The sequence below is a fragment of the Carlito syrichta genome, unplaced genomic scaffold (genome assembly GCF_000164805.1).
Source record: "Carlito syrichta isolate Samal-C Ts95f unplaced genomic scaffold, Tarsius_syrichta-2.0.1 Scaffold312030, whole genome shotgun sequence".
Lineage (NCBI taxonomy): Eukaryota > Metazoa > Chordata > Mammalia > Primates > Tarsiidae > Carlito > Carlito syrichta.
This window is the reverse complement of record NW_007256126.1, coordinates 533518-549103: the sequence shown is the minus strand read 5'-3', so window position 1 is coordinate 549103 and position 15586 is coordinate 533518. Positions and strand designations below refer to the sequence as shown.

The window sequence follows — 15586 nt, the reverse complement described above, 5'->3', positions numbered from 1 at the left end:
TTTGGCCAAAACTTCCCATTATGTTTACAGAATCCAGAATCCTTACTATGGACTATTTAAAGGCCCTACAATGTTCTGGCTCCTGGAGATCTTTTTATGGTCCCCATTACTTCTGATGAGAAATTGGTTGTCTTTAATAAAGTTATTCCCCTGAATGCAATAAACTTTTCTCTGGCTGCTTTCAAGGTTTTTCTCCCTTATGTTTGCTTTTCTGCAGTTGGATGTGTTTTTCTTTGTATTTATCCTGCTTGGGGTTCACCAAGCTCCTGGGAGAGGTAGGTTGATGCCACTCATTAATTTAAAAAAATTCTTAGTCATTATCCTTTCAAATATTTCTTCTGACCCATTCTGCCTCCTTCTGAGATTCCAAATGCACATATGTCAGGCTGCTTGATATTATCCTATAGATCTCACATCTTCTTTAAAATTTCATTCTCTTTTTATGCTTTAACTTGGATAATTTCTATTGCTAAGTCTTCAAGTTCACTGATTTTTGTTCTCTGCTGTGTATAGTCTGCAGATAAACCCATTGGAAGAATTCTTCAGTTCTGATATTGTGTTTTTCATTTCTAGCATTTTTTTCATTTGGCTTAAAAAAGATAGTTTCCATCTCTTCGCTGAAATTCTCCATCTGTTTACATATGTTGTCCACCTTTTCCACCAAATCTTTTAATATATTTATCACAGCATTTTGACCTTGCTGTTTGAGAATTCTAACATCTGGGCCATCTCTAGATCTGGTTTTATTGACTATTTCTTTTCTTACTGATAGCTATATTTTCTTGTGTTTTGTGTCATGTAACGTAAATATGAGAAGCTTAGCACCAAATTTATGATCCATTTCCACAAGTATAAGAATGTTTATGACAATTTTTATACTCATTTCATTCCTTACTCCTTTTCCCTTTTCCTGTACCACTTTTTTCTTTTAAAATTTTATATCACCAGCTGGGCTCGGTGGCTCAGCCTGTAATCCCACGCCTTTGGGAGGCTGAGGTGAGTGGATTGCCTGAGCCCACCGGTTCGAGACCCGCCTGGGCAGGCGAGACCTCATCTCTACAATAAATCAAAAAATTAGCTGGGCGTGGTAGTGCGCGTCTGTAATTCCGGCTACTTGGAAGGGTGAGGTGGAAGGATCGCCAGAGCCCAGCAGGTAGAGGCTGCGGTGGCCGGGAGCGGCCACTGAACTCCAGTCTGGGTGACAGAGTGAGACTCCAACTCAAAAAAAAAAACAAACAAAAAAAACGTTGCCCTAACCCCCTGTACCTGTGAATGTGACCTTATTTGGAAATAGTATCTTTGCAAATGTAATCAATTTAAGATGAGGACAGACTGAATTAAGGTGGGTCCTACTCGAATGTAAGAGGAGAAGACAGAGACATACACAAGAGGAAGCCATAGGAAAATGGAGGCAGAGGCCAAAGCTCTGAGGCTGCAAGTCAAGGAACGCCTAGGGCTGCCAGAAACTGGAAGAGGCAAGGAAAGATAGGGACTTCAGGGAGTATGAGGGGTGTGGCCCTGCTGACATTTTTATTTCAGACTTCAAGCCTCCACAATGAGAAGTTTAGAATACATAACAGAGAATGCATTTCTGTTGTTTTAAGCTACCCAGTGCCACTTTGTCACAGTAGCCCTAGAAACTAACACACTAAGGGACTTGGAGACTCAGGAAAGAAGAAACTTTGACCTCCACAGAAATGACTGAGGTGGAGTTTTAGGTGTGTGGCCAATATTATGAGGCAGTCCAGTGGGACCACAGTCAACTTGGCACTTCTATCAGCTCAGTCATCAGAGAACTTCTACCCTAAACTGCTGAGACTGGGATTGTATATGTCAAGGGGAAGTTGACAGCTACAGCAAAGCCCAATAACTAGATCATCTTTAAAGGGGCAGGGCATGGATAGTGTAGCAGAGTGCTCTTGCTCCTGTGGAAAGGTTTTGAATTAGTTGAAATTAGCAGTTCCGTGGACCACAAACTGGTTAGGTTATCCCATTCTGTTTCCTGAAGGGGAAAGATGGCCTCCACATAGGCAAACCGGCTATTCCTCCTAGGATATATGCCTTTCCAGCCTCTTCCCTTTTACTAACACTGTGCTTTGGGTCCCTGTCCTTCTGATTTCACTTCTACTGCACCCTCAGACTGCTGGGCTTGGGCGATCCTTCCGCCTCAGTCTTCCAAGTAGCTGGAACTACAGGCATGCGCTACTATGCCTGGCTTATTTTTTGATTTACTGTACAGATGAGGTCTCACCAAGTTGCCCAGGCTGGTCTTGAACCCCGGGGCTCAGACAATCCTCTTGCTTCAGCCTCCCAAAGTGCTAGGATTACAGGCTAAGCCACCGTACCTGGCCCTTCTTTTTTTTTGAGTAGGGGTCTCACTTTGTCACCCAGGCTGGAGTGCAGTGGCATAATCACAGCTCACCACAGCCTCTATCTTCTGGGTTCAGGTGATTTTTCTGCCTCAGTCTCCTGAGTAAATGGGACTACAGGCATATGCCACCAAGCCCAGCTACTTTAAAAACATTTTTTTGTAGACAAAGTCTTGCTATATTGCCCAAGCTGGTCGCAGACTCCTGGACTCAAGCAATCCTCCTGCCTTGGCCTCCCCAAGTGCAGGGATCACAGGCGTGAGCCACTCACCGTACTTGGCCCAGCTTAGCTATATTCCAACTTCAGGGAAAAGCTAATGTAGAAAAGCTCCACTTACTAAAACCAAGGACCTGTGGTATTTTCCACACATTTCAGGTCACGTTATGAATGAGGGAAATGGAATAAAAGAAACAACCTTCTGATTTAAAATTGCTTTCACTGCATCCTCTACTTCCTCCCGATTGTTGAGGTCAACAGTCCAAACATGTGGCCGTCCGATGAAAACTTCAGCGTAAGGATGCTGGGATGTCAGCTGGAAAAAAACCAAAACAAAACACACACCTCAGTCCCACAAATGACTTTTTAAAAAAATCTGTGCTAGATGAAACATTACGCCTTTTTATTGTACTGGTTGTACTTGCATAGGCAGCAGACATTTTTGTCCTTCCCTTGATTATCAAAACTTCCCAAGCATCTATAAGCTGACAGCAATAAAATAGTGATGGGTCTGCGTCTTGAATTCCACTTGGAAATAAGAGAATGCTATAACCAGATGACAAGAGGTTGTTGCAGGTGATTTTAACCCCCAACATCACGCCAAGAAATAACACACATTTACTCCTAGCCAAACCATCTAGATCAAACCATTATCTATTATCCTGACTAGGATAGATGGTTAAGCATAGAAAATAATAAGAAAAATCAAAGTTGTAAAGTTATAGAAGGATGAATAATGGCATATATAAAAGGAGATAGAAGGAAAAATGACACCACCCAAAAAATACAGAATTTCTGGAATGGTTTCAACAATAATCATTAGTGTAACATAGGATACTGAAATTTATAAAAACCAATTGCAATCTGAAAAGCAAGAAATGGAAGGTTTTGGTTTTTTTAAAGAACAAAACATGTTCAAAGAAACTGAGTGAGAATGTTGGCAATTCTAAGTTCATGAAGAGTCTATTCTTTTTTTTTTTTTTTTTGAGTTGGAGTCTTACTCTATCGCCCAGACTGGAGTGCAGTGGCATGCTCCCGGCCACTGCAGCCTTGACCTGCTGGGCTCCGGTGATCCTTCTGCCTCAGCCTTCCAAGTAGCTGGAACTACAGGCGCGTGCTACCACGCCTGGTCAATTTTTTTGATTTACTGTAGAGATGAGGTCTCGCCAAGTTGGCCAGGCGGGTATCAAACCCGCGGGCTCAGGCAATCCACTCACCTTGGCCTCTCAAAGCGCGGGATTACAGGCTGAGCCACCGAGCCCGGCCGAGTCTATTCTTTAAGATAGCTAAACTTATCCTTCAATTTTGTTTCCACCTCTACTCTCATATGCCTTTAAGGAAATAGTGCAAAGGGAGCATTCTAGACATCTGTGAGAGCATTTGCAGTTACCACAATGACTGGGGGTGGGGGGTGCTACCCTTAGTCTGTGGGTGAGAACAACGGACATAACATGTCTGCACAGGAAGAACTGTCCACTTCCCAGGCAACTTCCAAACACCCTGCTAGCCTTTCATGTGGATTTATGAGAAGCCAACTCTTTAACACAGTTTTAATATCCATTGAATTTCCCATGAACATAATCATCAATTAAATCAAGGGATGTGTGTATTCTGTTTAATTGAAACTTCACCAATGAGTCATCACCAGTTTGGAAGTCACAGCAGCACAGGTCAACACCACTGAAGATATCAGAGTCTTCAGTAAACCATACCTATATTTGTAGCTATCATATTAATGGTGATTATGTATATACATGTGATTATGTAAATGTATTCTTACTTTTACTTCCTCTTTCATACATCAGTTATAAGCAAAAAAGGCAGAATGTTTCATTACTTTTAAATACAAACATTCATTGTGAGGAGGATCGAGGCATCAAATCATATACTACAGTTCTTGGTTACAGAATATTGAGACGTATTACTTTATTAGAAATTGTTTTCCTTTCCTCCCTTATATTTCAGTGAGGGAATGATTCTCTTTTGAAATTACATATGTAGGTAGGTTATATAACTTGCAAATGCCACTTCAGGAGAGAAACTTGTTTGATATAAAATTAGGTGTGGGGTCAGGCAGTGATGGGGCCTTTGCTTTGGAGGTCATGTTGGCTCCAATTCACTCAGAGAGCTGAAGGAGTCAACTGGCACCTCTCCATCTTGCTCTTATCCCTGTTCTTTGCAGCTTTTTAAAAAAACTGAAGTCTCACTCTGTTGCCCACACTGGAGTGCAGTGGCACACTCATGGCCACCCCAGCGTGGACCTTCTGGGCTCCGGCGATCCTTCCGTCGCTGCCTTCTAAATAGCCGGAACTACAGGCATGTGCTACCACGCCCGGCTAATTTTTTGATTTATTGTAGAGACAAGGTCTTGCCAAGTTGCCCAGGCTGTTCTCGAACCCGTGGGCTCAGGCAATCCCCTCACCTCGACCTCCCAAAGAGTTGGAATTACAGGCTTAAGCCACCCTGCCTGGCTGTTCTTTGTGACTTATCATGCCAGCGGTATGCCTGTACTATTCAGGGACCCAGCTGTGAGCCTCTGCTGGCGACCTCTCACGGAAACCAGCGATTCCAAGGCTGCAGGTTATCCAAGCCTCTGCTTCTGCTTCCTCTGTGTGGAGGCACCACCTCTTCCACTTCCTACCCTTCTAACATGTGCCCTCTTCCTTGGCTTGGTTCTGTGGTCAGTGATGAGGCTGCAAGCACTCTGCAGGTCCATGCAACTGCACATATTTTAGTTTCAACACATAACAGTGAAGCCCCAGGTTGGGCCAGGCATTGTGCTAATCGCCTGCACAAACATTATGTATCAGGTTTCTCATTTATCGGTGAGGAGTCTGAGATCTAGAGGAGTTTACACTTCCCCAAGACCACACAGTAGAAAGTAGAAGGGCCAACTTCAAATCCAGATCCTCCAACAACCTAGTAGCTTTGGACAGAAAGGAGGATGACAATTTTAAAGGATGTCATTGGGTTCTTTTTTTTTTTTTTTGAGTTAGAGTCTCAAACTCTGTCACCCAGACTGGAGTGCAGTGGCCAATCCTGGCCACTGCAGCCTCGACCTGCTGGGCTCCGGCGATCCTTCCACCTCAGCCTTCCAAGTAGCCAGAACTACAGGTGCATGCTACCATGCCTGGCTGATTCTTGATTTATTGTAGAGATGAGGTCTCGCTGCCCAGGCGGGTCTCGAACCCGCGGGCTCAGGCAATCCACTCACCTCAGCCTCCCAAAGGCGCGGGATTACAGTCTGAGCCACTGAGCCCGGCTCATTGGGTTCTTAAGACGAACAAAAGCCCAATGTAAACACCAGACTTTTAATCACTCTCTTAAAATTTGCCAACCTAAATTCAGGACTGAATTTATGCCTGTATTAGACCTTTTCTGAAGATAAGCAAAATGTCATGTCATTTTCATTTTGTGGCCTGGAGAACAAACTAATTAGTTTTTCCAGTGGAATCGGGGTAAATTAAAGTTGCCATCAATGTCACTATTTAGTAATTTACATTTAGCAGTCTCTTTCCCTTCTCCCTTTTAAGGTCCCTGCTAATGTATAAGGTTTCTCTAAGCACTAGGAAAATACAAAATGCTGAGCCATTATCATTTTCTTCATTTACATTTATTGAAGGTTACTTAATTTTATGAGTAAGGCATTTTGCAATTCATTAGCTCCCCTCTGGATGTTATGTTCTTCCTTGTTAATTTATTGAGAACTGTCTGATCTAAGCTACTTCACTGTATATCAATCAGTAAATTTATCGGAGTATAGTTTGTAAACGTAATTAAAATCTTATTAAATATGAGACATTACTTCAGAGTGGCTAGTAAATCTCCAAAGAGAACACGAGTTCTCTTTATGGAAGAAACAACAACAACAACAACAAAACCCTGAAGCCAGAGAATTTCTAGTTGTTTACAGAATAGTGATCAAGAACCTACTAATAAGTTTCCCACTATGAAGATAAAAGTCCAACGTGTATTAAAATATAGCCTGAACTGACCACCCTACTTAAGGCACTGTGGAACTTCTCCTCTGAGTAGACATCATGGTTGGAAAATTGGTCCAATGCAAACATAAAAACAAAGTTTAGAAATCTAGACTTTTTCTTCTCTTCATGAAGGCAAAGAAGAGCTACATATGTGGTTGATATGGATCAACTGATGTGGATCAGCTGTTGCTTAACATAAAAGATGTGCATGGGCACAAGAGGATAACTTTGTAATTATGTACACTCTGGTTAAAATGTTTCCATTTGCTAAGGACAAAAGATAATTTCTAGGGATTTTGGACCCTTAGAAATCTGTAGACCTGTTGATACCTCTTTCCCCATTAAAAGCATCTTTGGTTAGGGGGGTTTGGGGACTTTGTGAGCTGTGAGAGCAGAACAGGAGATCAAGTTCACTCATCCCTCTCAAAGCTGTCTGATGTTGCAGGAAGAAGATGGACAACAGATGGAAGTTGCCCTCCTGCATAAGCAAATTGACCTTTTTGGGGTCTCCCCAACTTGTCACCATTCACACCTCTCAGGCTTGAGGCCCTCCTCTCCTCCTCTGCCTTCAAAGCACAGCCTTTCCACTAGTCCCTTCTCAGATAACCCCGTACATTCTGCACCTGGCATAACTTCAAGTTCATGCCCCTCCTTGCTATTCCTTTACACACTTCCGCCGATTATGCATCTGCCCTATCATTCTTCCATATCAGATTTGGAGCTCCTGGAAAACAGGAAAGGTGCCCTGATGAATTTCCCCCAACATAGCAGCTAGTACCATCCTTTAGGGATATATTAAACATCTGTCAATTGCCCTTCTGCATCCTGCCCTCCTGGGGGAGCCCAGGACTGATGGAGTCATCTGTGTGAGGTCCCTTGCTGAGCAACCGTTGGAAGATTCCCACACTGTCTTTCTAATGGAGTCGCATTTCAGGTCTAGTGGAATCATCAGAAGGGAGAGGAGGAAGCAAGTGTCGGTACCTCAGCCCCAATGCCTATTCTCTTTTTATGCTATGAAGAATGAAAATCCACTAAGACCTCAGCAAAAAGTAAATTACTAAATGATAGAAAACAATGAACATACTTTTCTTGATAACTTCATACTGGCTGATCTGATTTATGTAACATTACATCATTCACTGGGCAATGTTTAGACTGTGTTTCAGAGTGTCCTAGGCTGGGCGTGGTGGCTCAGGCTTGTAATCCTAGTTCTTTGGAAGACTGAGACACGAGGATTGCTTGAGCCCAGGAGCTGGAGACCAATTTGGACAACATAGCGAGACCTCGCCTCTACAAAAATAAAAATAAAAAAATTAGTCAGGCATAGTGGTGCAAGCTTGTACTCCCAGTTACTCGGGAGGCTGAGGCAGAAGGACCACATGAGCCAAGGAAGCAGAGGTTGTGATGAGCTGTGATTGTGCCACTGCACTCCAGCCTGGGCGACGGAGTGAGACTCTGACTCAAAACCAAACAAACAAAAAGTGTCCTAAGATGTTTTCTCAGGAAAAAAACTCAGTTGCCACAGGCGTCAAAATGTCATCAAAGAATAAGTATTAAGGAAAAGGTGTCAGTTGCCAACTAGTCTCATATACTTTTGTTTCATTTCCCAAGGCTTGTATATAGAAACTACAGTAAAAGAGATGAAGTTGCTTTCCATGCACTAAAAAAATATGATTAAGAAAACAGAAAATCACCATCAGAATATCATAGTAACATTTCCAAAGTCCACTGCTGTATGGCAGAATGAATACATGAGCAAAAGTCTGAGGAGAAACAGGATATTTGCATAATATCCAAGTATTCTCCCTAAGATAGAGAAAAAGAGAAACTTCATAATAGAGAAACTGAGGAAGCACTACCTTAAACCAAGTTATTAAGGTTCACATCATCAGTAATAAAATATATTGACATCAGACAGCCCTTGATACAATGAGCTGAGAAGGGCACATGCTTCTGGGGTATTCTTGCCAAAAATGTATAACCTCAAACTCATCACAGGAAAACATCTGTCAAATCTAAATTGAGAAACACTGTACAAAAAACCTGACCTGTCCTCTTTAAAAGTGTTAAGGTCATGGGTAACAATGAAAACCCAAGTTGTCACTGCCTGGAGGAGACTAAGGACACATAACAAATTTTTTTTTTTTTTTTGAGTTGGAGTCTCACTCTTGATAACTTCGTACTGGCTGATCTGATTTATGTAACACTGACCTTTTTGAGGTCTCCCAGACTGCAGTACAGTGGCGGCTCCCGGTCACCGCAGCCTCGACCAGCTGGGTTCTGGCGATCCTTCCACCTCAGCCTTCCAAGTAGCTGGAACTACAGGCGCATGCTACTACGTCTGGCTAATTTTTGATTTATTGTTGAGATGAGGTCGCGCCAAGTTGCCCAGGCAGGTCTCGAACCTGCGGGCTCAGGCAATCCACTCACCTCAGCCTCCCAAAGTGCTGGGATTACAGGCTGAGCCACCGAGCCCGGCGACACATAACTATTAACTATTAGTGGGATACTAAATTATAATGTAGTTTTTAAAAAGGCATCATCAGAAGAAGCTGGATTAAGGATTAAATTGGATTAAGATTATGCCTGAACTCTGTATTATTCTTGTAACTTTTTTGTACCACTACAATTATTTTATAATAAGTAAAAAGTAAATTCTAACAAGTCTACTTGTAGGTATATGCCTCAAATAATTAAAATTGGGATTCAAACATACTTGTATACCCATGTTCCTTAGCAGTAATACAACAGCAAAAGGTGAAGAAAACCCAAATGTTCACCAATAGATAAATGGATACACAAAATGTGATCTACACCTACAATAGAATATTTAGCCTTGGAAAAAGAATGAGATTCGGACACATGCTATAACACGAAAGAAACTTGAAAACATTATGTTAAGCTAGTGAACTAGACATAAAAGGGCAAATACTACATGATTCTACTTACATGAGGTACTGTAGAATAGGCCAATTCACAGAGACAGAAAGTAGAATAGAGGTTACCAGGGGTTGGAGAGAGTGGAGGATGAGGAGTTATTATTAATGGGCACAGAGTTTCCAATTGGGATAATGAATACACAGTGATGGTTGCACAATACTGTGAATATACTTAATATGTTTTTATATACTAAGCATATGCTTAATAGATTTTTCACTTAATAAACTTAAGTGAATTGTATACTTAAAAATGGTTAAATAGTAAGTTTTATGTTACATACATTTTATCATAAGAAAGTTTAAAAAAATAAAGAAAACTACAAATAATATTTACAATTAGGGAGTAAAGAGAACTTCAGAGATTCTTTACACTTAAAAGTTAAAATCTATGAGATTTTGGCATAAAAACAGACATACAGATCAGTGGAACATAACTGAGAAACCAGAAATGAATCCACGCATTTATGCTTAACTCATTCTCAGTGAGATTACATGGGGAAGAAAAGTCTCATCATTAAATAATGTTGAGAAAAATGGATTTGCACTGGAGAATGAAATTTGATCCTTAACTCACATCATATAAAAATAATCAACTCAAAATGGATTAGTTTTAAATGTAAGGCCTGAAACAATATAATGACTAGAAAAAAAATAGGGAAAAAGCTTTTGACACTGTTTAGAGGAGTGATTTTGGGGTACGATACTAAAAGCACTAGCAACAAAAGCAAAAATAGACAAAAGGAATTGCATCCAACTAAAGAGCTTCTGTACAGCAAAGGAAGTAATCAACAGAGTAAAATATGGAATAGGAGAAAGTGTTTGCAAACCATGTACCTGACAAGTGGCTAATATCCAAAACACATAAGAAACTCCTACAACTCCATAGAAAATAATGATTATAATAACAATAACCACCTAATTAAAATATAAGCAAAGGACTTCACAGACATTTCTTAAAAGAAGACAAACAAAAGGTAAATAGATATATAGAAAGGTGCTCAACATCATTAATCATCGGGGAGACACAAATCAAAACCACAAGGAGATAGCAAGGAGATGTTAGGATGGCTTTTTCCAAAAAGACAAAAGATAACAAGTGTGGGTGAGAATGTGGCAAAAAGAGAACCCTTCCTTGTACACTGTTGGTGGGAAATTAAATTAGTAAGCCATTATGAGTAGAGGTTCCTCAAAAAATTAAAAACAGAATTACATATGCTACAACAACCTCACTACTGGGTATAGAGCCAAAGGGATTAAGATCGGTGTGTGGAAGAGATACCTATAAGCCCATGTTCACTGTAGCATTATTCACAAAAGCCAAGATAGGGAAGCAACCTAAGTGTCTATCAATCGATGTATAGATAAAGAAATTGTGTGTATGGCATGTTATTTAGCCTAGACAAAGATGTAAATCCTGCCATGGGTGTGACACGGATGAACTTAAAGGACATCATGCTAAGCGAAATAAGCCAGACACAGAAAGAAAAATACTGCATGACCTCACTTACATGGGAATCTAAAATAGTTGAATTCTGGAAGCAGAGAGTAGAACTGAGGTTCCCAGAGGTTGGGAGATGGGAAGATATTGTTCAAAGTTTCAATTCTACAAAATAAACACGTTCTAGAGATCCATTGCACATCACTGTGACTATAGTTAATAATGACGTATTGTATACTGGGAATCTGCCAAAAAGGTAGATTTTAAGTGTTTTCACCACAAAAAAAATTATGCAAGATGATGACTAAATTAATTAGCTTGACTGCAATGACCATTTTACAATGTATTCACACATCAAAACAAAGTTGTACACCTTACATATATATAATTGTTATCTGTCAAAAATAAACATGGCCGGGCTCGGTGGCTCAGACTGTAATCCAACACTTTGGGAGGTTGAGGCAAGTGGATTGCCTGAGCCCGCAGTTCGAGACCAGTCCAGGCAACTTGGTAAGACCTCGTCTCTACAATAAATCAAAAATTAGCTAGGCATAGTAGCCCACACCTGTAGTTCCAGTTACTTGGAAGGCTGAGGTGGAAGGATCGCCAGAGCCCAGCACGTCGAGAGTGGGGTGGCTGTGAGCATGCCACTGCATTCCAGCCTGGGCAAGAGAGTGAGACTCCAACTCGAAAAAAAAAGAAAAGAAAAACCCTAGGGATGATATATTAGTCTACTTTTTACTCCAAAGTTTCAAAAAGGTCAGTTCATGCTAAAGCAGAGACTTCTACACTGAGATGTTCTCACTGCTAAGGAGTGTCCTTTTAAGCCTTTCCAAAGACTAGGTTCTTTAATGGCAGACTGAATGTCCCTGATCTCTGTGTCCTGGCACGTCCCAGCACCTGGCACACAGGTGTGCATTACATAATGTTGAATAATGAATGAACAAACTGACCTCTCTCAGTAAGAAACCACTCCCCAAAACGAAGAATTCAGATGTATTATACGAGCAGAAAGAAAACTTATACACAGAGTGAACCCTTGTCAGAGGTAAGTTGGGCCACAGGTTAACCTTTTTGAGACAACCTATAGTTTTTGCTAGTCTTCCTCCATTTCCTTGGCCATTTCACTGATGACAGGAAGGGTCAGAGAGAAGAACTCTCAAAACAGTCAGTTCTATAAATTGACAAGGTTTCTGACTAATCAATAAAAAATGATTATTGAAAATGCATTCTAAACTGGGCTCGGTGGCTCAGCCTGTAATCCCGCGCCTTTGGGAGGCTGAGGTGAGTGGATTGCCTAAGCCCGTGGGTTCAAGACTCACCTGGGCAACATGGTGAGACCACATCTCTACAATAAATAAAAAAATCAGCTGGGTGTGGTAGCACATGCCTGTAATTCCGGCTACTTGGAGGGCTGAGGCGGAAGGATCGCTGGAGCCCAGCAGGTCGAGGCTGCAGTGGCTGGGAGCGGCCACTGCGCTTCAGACAGGGCGACAGAGTGAGACTCCAACTCAAAAAAAAAAAAAAAGAAAATGCATTCTATATACTATTTGGGAGATGGGGTCAAGGAAAGCAACTGAGAAGGGTTTCAAAGCAGGATTGAAAAATGTATGCTTGAAAAACAGTCCTTCTATATTGCTTCTGTGTCACAGGAGGGCTGCCCATCAGTGTCCTAGCCAGTCCAAGGCCCCAAATGATGAAAATGCTGCTACAATTTTCTTTTTGTTAGCAACCTGCAGAGCCACTTACTAACTATACAAAAATAATAAGAAAATCAATCTTATGGTTTCTTGAACATAACTGTTTCTGACCAGATGCAGAAACACCCAGCTTGATCACTCACATGTAGCTGTAAATGATTTTTGTTTATTACCCTAAATCAAATCTAACTACTCTCAGTGATGATATATCACCCACTGTGGATATTCAAGAGGATCTCTGAAGACAATTCCAATAAGCCTTCTTTAAATGGCTCTAGCAATGGCACGATTACTTTTCAGGAGGGTGTCTGCTGATGGTAGGCGAAAATCTCAGTCACATTACTTCAATAACCCATGATACATCTGTTCTCTTGAGGTTGACAGTTTTTAGAAAACTCCATAGCCCACTTTTAATTTTCTACAGCCCATCGCAGAGAGAAGATTCTCCACAAATATCTGCTAACCAATTGATCTTCTCATTTCTTATACTCCAAACATTCCAAAGATTAGAGTTCAGCGGCCATAAGAAAGCAAGAATAAGCCGGGCTCAGCCTGTAATCCCACACCTCTGGGAGGCTGAGGTGAGTGGATTGCCTAAGCCCACAGATTCGAGACCCGCCTGGGCAACTTGGCGAGACCTCATCTCTACAATAAATCAAAAATTAGCCAAGTGTGGTAGCCTGTAGTTCCAGCTACTTGGAAGGCTGAGGCGGAAGGACCGCCGGAGCCCAGCAGCGGCCACTGCACTCCAGTCTGGGCGACGGAGTGAGACTCCAACTCAAAAAAAAAAAAAAAAGGCGAGAATATCTGTGTTCACATTACGATAGAGTCAAGGTAGAGTATACAGATCCTTTACTTTGTGGATGCAGGTGTAGATTCCAATCCTGGCCCTGCCGCTGCTTAGCAAGGAGATGTGATCAGGTCATTCATCTCTCTGAACCTCTATACCCTCACCCTCCCATCCAACCACATTAAATGAAGTTAATGCCTATGGTAATGCGCAATAAATAGCTATTATTCATATGACTGCAAGCAGAATGATTTTGATAGATGCTTACCTCTCTCAGAGTTGGCTTTCCGATGAAAAAGTCTGTGTTTTTGCTGCTTTTGGGTGGGTTGAACTTGGGATTCAGAAAAGCACATCCATTGGCAATAGCCTCCAGGGGAGCCGGGCCCTCGTAAGGGAACCCAAGTCCAACAAACAACTGTAAGACAGAAAAACACACGCCATATAAACATAGCAATCAGGATGGCTGCCCCTGACTCACAGGGGCCAATTCTGTGGTGCTTTCCTGTGTGGATGTCTCAGAGTCCCTGGAAGGCTCCCAGGCCCTGGGGGGGGTGGGGCAAAGAGAAGTCAGCTTACACCCGGATCTGAAAAACATAATCAGGGACTTTTAAAGGCCTCACAAAGCTTCTCAGCTCACTATGGTCTCCTCCTCTGCTAAGGAAGTAAAGAAATAAGTATCCAGGAATAGTGAGGTCGGGGTGTTAAAAGAAAAACAACAACAACCACCAAAAAGCAAGACCCAACAATAATCTTTCTGTAGCTCACCAGCAGACATGACTGGAAAAACACTTGCTTAACTATACAGAAGGTTTCTTCATTGAACCAAAGCAACAACAGGGCCTTTCAGGGATGCTGGACGGAGGGACAGAAAGGTCAGCTGGCGGTTTGATTGCAGTTCAAATGGAACTGCTTTAAAACGACGGTAGGTCAGTAAACACAGGTTTTCATAACAGGGTTTTCACTGGGGGACACCAACATTTTGGGTTTCATTTTCCTCGCAGTGGGCAGAGAGGGTGCTGAGTTGCTGAAACTGTGGGAGGCTGCTTTCCTCTCCAGCAGGCAAACCGTGTGCTCCCCTGAAGACAGACCATAGATGGCAGCAACAACACGCTCTCAAAGTCAGCAGCCCCAGCAGCTGGGAGCTGCAGTGACAAAGGGGACATGCTGCAGTTTGGCTGCGCAGATTCCCAGGTCCAAAAATGAAATAACGACTCATCCCCCGGCCCCCCGTACCATCGTGGGCATACTCCGTATGGCTTGAGCACCGCAGGCCGAAGGCACATCAAGTGACAAAGGATAACTGGGTTTCAGGGTGCTGTTTCTTTCTGCCACCACACTGAAGATCACCCACACAGCTAGGCCCTGAGAGTGAAGGAGTCGGTGGAACTGGATTTTGTTGCGTGTTTGATTATCCTTTGCCCGGCCTCTCCCCAGATAACTTCTCTTCACAGCTGCTTTAATTGAACAACCATTTAGAAAAGTCCTGCTGGAGGGCTGAATGGAGTCTAAGCTACCAGGTTGTATGTGTCAGGCATTCAATACTAGGCCAGCACTAAGGATGGCCCACATGTGACATACTGGAGAATCATGTAGCTCCCAAAGAAATTCTGGGGCAAAGCACTAAAATCTCAAGTTTTCAGGAGAGACTCCCTTTCCTGTTAACTTTTGTTTGCACAGCACCTGGTACTCGATCTTTTTGGCTTTTTTTGAAGGCATAACATTTCATTTCCTGCAAGTCTAGACATCACTATGGCAGAGATATCCATAGGGGAGGCATTTGGGGAGAAAAGCTTTGAGAGACCAGTAGAGGCCTTATTGCTGGCAGGGTCATTTCCCCTTGGGCAGAAGAACCACTGGAGACCACTGGGGGTGAGAAAAGCATGGTAGCCAGGAGCCTAGAAGCCTTATAATAAAGAGAAATCTCTACTACCACTGGGAGGCTCCTGCCCAATCTCAGAAATGAGATTGTCAGAACTTATAAATAAGGGGCATGCCCTGGGCATGTGGCTTAGGGGTGTCGGGGGAGACCTGATATCTGGAGAAACAGTGGGATGTACTAGTCCCAGGACATGCCAGATCTATTAAGTATTAAGAATCCAAGCCGGGCTCGGTGGCTCAGCCTGTAATCCCGCGCCTTTGGGAGGCTGAGG

At 42.4% G+C, this 15586-nt stretch overlaps 1 protein-coding gene across 1 annotated transcript in view; it reads right to left on the bottom strand.

The window, feature by feature from the left end:
• The window catches only part of MGAT5 (mannosyl (alpha-1,6-)-glycoprotein beta-1,6-N-acetyl-glucosaminyltransferase), a 217426-nt gene that overhangs the window by 23185 nt on the left and 178655 nt on the right, over positions 1 to 15586 (bottom strand). Inside the window, exons 12-13 of the mRNA XM_008069436.1 lie at positions 13705 to 13851; positions 2786 to 2902 (exon numbers count right to left, since the gene is read on the bottom strand). Coding sequence (XP_008067627.1) covers positions 2786 to 2902; positions 13705 to 13851 — 264 coding nt within the window. The remainder of the gene's footprint in view (positions 1 to 2785; positions 2903 to 13704; positions 13852 to 15586) is intronic.